Here is a 4,562-nt window from a genome sequence, read left to right as displayed (position 1 = left end):
TCAGCAACTTCCCCATGCACACAGCGTCTGATTACCCCCATATATTCTTTCTCCGGAAGATGACAATCATTTGCAGCTGATTCAAATAATGCAAAAAAGGCAGCAATATCCTCACCTGGCTTCAGCTCTGGGAACTTTATACGAGACCATCATCCTGATTTTGGGTGCGATGGTTCTGGAGCATATTCATCTGTTGCCCATTTTTGCCCAAGGAACTGAGTTAGCAGAGTGCCTAATTACAGCTGGTCTTGGAATTGATCCACTGGTCACACAGATGGCACTGTTGCTGCTGATTGCTCGCTTTGAGGCACTATACGGTGCGTTGATACAGTCATTTGGGCATTCACAAAGGGATTCCCTCCATTGTTCACTGGCTGAGGTGGGCATGAAGGCTGTAATTACTGAGGTGAGGTATCAGCATAATTTTCTTTTGGTCTGCTTTGTGGTCTATCTTGCCACAGATATGGGTCTGTTTCCAAATACAGGCCACGTCTCTGGAGAATGCTGGGCAATTCATTATTATCCACCGAAATCACTCCGAGCCCCCACAAATCATCTTCAATGCAAAAGTGCGGCTGCACTGATAGTTCAGAGAAAAACTTTCTAGTACAGCTAGATGGTGCAGCAAGCTCAGTTCCATAAAGTATTTGGTCAGGCAAAGGAAGCTTTATGGTCTGCACTCATACTAGCTTTGTTTCAAAGAAAAACAAACAAAAAAGACAAAAAACAGTGTTAAGCCCCAACTGTTGGCACTGTAAAAGTGCGAAAGGATGGTACTCCCACATGTGGTGGGAATGCCCCGAGGCTAAAAAACTATGGAATAATATATTAAAAGTGATAAATGAGCTTTTTAAGGTTAAGCTAAATATAGATTTTGGGCTAATGACGATAAGTACTCTAGGTAATGAGAAAATAGAGAAAAATAATCAAGACTTATTGAGAGCAATAATACAAGCTGGGAAAGCAGTAATAGCACTAGGGTGGAAAGATAAAAGTAAACGGACGGAAAGAGCTTGGCATAATTATCTGTTTGATTCTGTCCAGTCAGACATAATGGCTACAATGACACAGGACCTACCTTGGGAAGATATGACAACAAGGATCAAGAAAAAATGGTTGCTTTATCTAAAGTGGATTAAAGAAGAAAAGAATGAAGACGTTCGGTGGAAGCTACAGGCCTTGTGTTCCAGGCTGGAAGAGAAAGACTAGACTGAGGGGGGAGGAAATGGGGAGAAAATGTTAAAACCACTTAAAAGGATTAATGGAATGATATAATGTACAAATTAAATAACAAATAAAAATATGAATTAAAAAAAGTAATAAGTGAAAAAATAGATGTCTGCACTAGAGTGGTATCAAACTCCTGATGCTCCCATAAAAGATCCCTTAAATTTTCTACCTCTCAGAAATACAGGACAAGAGCTCTGGATGGATGGAAGTCCAAACGTAGTGTTGGGTATATGTTGTGGGACAGTGAACACACATGGCTATCATGTGGTGTAATGAGAGATCCCCTGCCAGGATCCATGCCATGGAGACATCCAGGCTAGACTACTGTAATACATCTAGTCTGGATGCCACCATGGTGTGGCTCTGGGTGGCCGGATCAGCTGTATCAAGGTGAGGAGCTATCTTATGGGTGAGGCTGAGTTGGGAGAAAGCATTATTTGGATAGGTGATTACTTGCTTCTACAGCACTGCTGTTGGATCTGGTATAACTCTTAACTAAGTCAGCAAAGGGGTCAGCTGAACTCCATCAAAACTGGGAAGCTTGATGTCATTAAAGATCTCCACCTTCCCAACCAACATGACCTCTCTTTTTTCAGGGGCTAGCTGCTTTTTGTTCACGCTTAGCCAATCTACCAGAGTCTAGCTGGACAACAATTTAGGATTTATAATGCCAAAAAATAGACCTTCCAAAGCAACCATTTTCTCCAGGGGAACTGTTCTCTGTTTGTCTTTCAGGAAAGGGAAATATGAAATAGTGGGGAAGGGGAAAATGGGATACATCCCACACAAGTCCTTGCCGGTTCTCAAGAAGGTCCCCACCCCCAATATTTAATCCTAACAACTATCTTGCAAGGACTGTTAGCCTGAAAATGGGACAGGCTAAAGGGCACCCAAAGACGTTCCAAGCCTACTGTGAATTTGAGCCCAGATCCATCAAGCCATAACCCAACACTCTTGCCTCTTAAATGACCCATATCATGAATGGGGTCAAACTGGGTTGGGCTCATTCCCTGGGATCACTCATGGCCCCATGTGTGAGTCTCAAGTATCTGCCAGAGGATTTCTTATTTAGAACTTCATACACAATTGGGGTGGGGGGAGAGACATGCCGCAGTAACCTTTGACACATTCATGAAGCCCAATTCATAAAAACTCCACAAAGCTCAAAAAAACCCAAAGCCTGATTTACCTGATACAAATAATAATCTCTTTAATGAACTATGACCTTTCCTTAGCTGAGTTTTGTTTTCTCAGATTCATAAAGAAATCCTTAATCTAGGGATGCCTGCCAGCTACCTGGAGGAAAAACATGTTATCTCTTCAGATGTCCATTTCCACCCAGTAAACACGTGGGAAAGAGGCAAGATATCCTCCCCCCCCCCTTCAGGCCTGCTAGCAATCCTAATGCAGGTACCTTTCCAAATTAAAGTAGTGAGGTGAAATTTCTCAGCTTCCTGCATAAAGGCATAATCTCCAAGAAGGAATTCAAGGGGAGCTCTGAGTTAGAGGTGAAAAGTAAGTCTTGGCCCAGGCCTTACTCTGGGTCATTTCTAGCTCAGGGACAGGGGGGTGTGGGGGGGGGGGAGAACAGGAGGAGGGACTCTTACTTCACTTTCCTGATTCTCCCTGGGAGAATCTGGACGTGGGTGTGGAGGACAATGGGGATTGGGGAATTTGTGTCCTACAAGATTCACCTGCCAACTCCACAGAGACCAGTCCATTTCGACAATCCTGGATGATACTGAGAGGTCTGACCCCTTAAAACTTACCGAGTTGTTGGGGTGGGGGACACAAGCTTTTTCTTCCAACTCAAATAAATCCTATGGCCAGAGGCCTTTGGGCGGCTTCAAGGTGGTGAAACCCAAAAAAGCTCACAGCAGGCTGGACTGGGGAGGGATTGGGGTTGTGTAATACCTCTCTAGAACTCCTTGTCAGATAAAAACATCTGTGAAATAAGGATGCCCGCGAGTCACACAATGTTTATGCCAGTAGCAGAGAAGCTGTAGATATCTGTTACCCTCAACTTGTCTATTTCCTCACAGAACTGGGGAAAGGAAAGGGGTTTTGCCAGTTTTGTAGATGTCAGAAAGAGTTAGACCGGCAGGTAGCCTGAAGTAGAAAGTTTCACAGGAGGAGGATGCCACTAGAAAGGCCCTCCTTTGTGTGACTACTTTCTTTTTTTAAAAAAAAATTTTTTTTTTTTTGATTTTTCAAACATACATCTAATAAAAACCGTATAGTTTTCTTTTACATTTTTTGGAGCATCTTATCCATACATTTCTGGATTCAAACATGCCTAAAGCTCCTTCCACAGTCCAACCATTTTGAACATTTCATGCTGATTAGGGTAAGATTTCTACGTCGATTCAAGCTTTCCACAAAAGTTTATATAGAAGTGCTTCAAACGGTCTGTTGTTGACTTTTAGCTGTGAAATATGAGGAAAACTCTTTTCATGGGCTAAGCAGGTACGTGGTCTCTTCTCATGTTAATTTTTAGATGCTGCAGAATATTTAACTGCTGAAATCCTCTTTCCACTCTGAGAATTCAAAAGGTTATTCCTCTGGTGGGTTCTCTAACACCATTGAAAACCGCTGCTGTTACTCAATGTAATTCCACACTTTGAGCACTCAAAAAGTTTTTTCCATGAGAGATAGTAGGTCCTGCTGATCTGAGCAATCAGAAGGCTTCTCCCCTGTGTAGTTCTTGGGTGCAGCTGAAGAGTTCCACTCTGACTGAATCTTCTTCCAAAACATGAGCATTCAAAAGTTTTCTCCCCTGTAGGAGTTGTCAGGTGCTGTTGAAGACTGCCACTCAACCTGAATCTATTTCCACACTCTCAGCATTAAAGAGGTTTCTCCCTTGTGTGCGTTCTGTGATGCCGTTGAAGATGGGTACTCCGACTGAATCTCTTTCCACACTCTGAGCATTCAAAAGGTTTCTCCCCTGTGTGGGTTTTCTGATGCTGTTGAAGAGTGCCGCTGCGACTGAATCTCTTTCCACACTGTGAGCATTCAAAAGGTTTCTCCCCTGTGTGACTTCTTCCATGCTTGTGAAGACTGCCTTTCTCACTAAATCTCTTTCCACACACTGAGCATTCATATGGTTTCTCCCCTGTGTGAGTTCTCTGATGCATTTGAAGACTACCACTCCCACTGAATCTCTTTCCACACTCTAAGCATTCAAAAGGCTTCTCGCCTGTGTGTGTTCTCTGATGGTATTGCAGACCGCCACTCCCACTGAATCTCTTTCCACACTCTAAGCATTCAAAAGGCTTCTCCCCTGTGTGGGTTCTCTGATGGTATTGAAGAACGCCGCTCTGACTGAATCTCTT

The 4,562-nt window shown here is 43.2% G+C and overlaps 1 protein-coding gene across 1 annotated transcript in view; it reads right to left on the bottom strand.

Annotated features, from left to right (window-relative positions):
• Positions 1-4,073: 4,073 nt before the first annotated feature.
• LOC107110717 (zinc finger protein with KRAB and SCAN domains 7-like) overlaps positions 4,074-4,562 on the bottom strand; it is a 16,506-nt gene continuing 16,017 nt past the window's right edge. Inside the window, exon 6 of the mRNA XM_015411513.1 lies at positions 4,074-4,557. Coding sequence (XP_015266999.1) covers positions 4,074-4,557 — 484 coding nt within the window. The remainder of the gene's footprint in view (positions 4,558-4,562) is intronic.

The sequence above is a fragment of the Gekko japonicus genome, unplaced genomic scaffold (assembly GCF_001447785.1).
Source record: "Gekko japonicus isolate JY-2015 unplaced genomic scaffold, Gekko_japonicus_V1.1 scaffold6513, whole genome shotgun sequence".
NCBI lineage: Eukaryota > Metazoa > Chordata > Lepidosauria > Squamata > Gekkonidae > Gekko > Gekko japonicus.
This window is presented reverse-complemented; position numbering and strand designations above follow the sequence as displayed.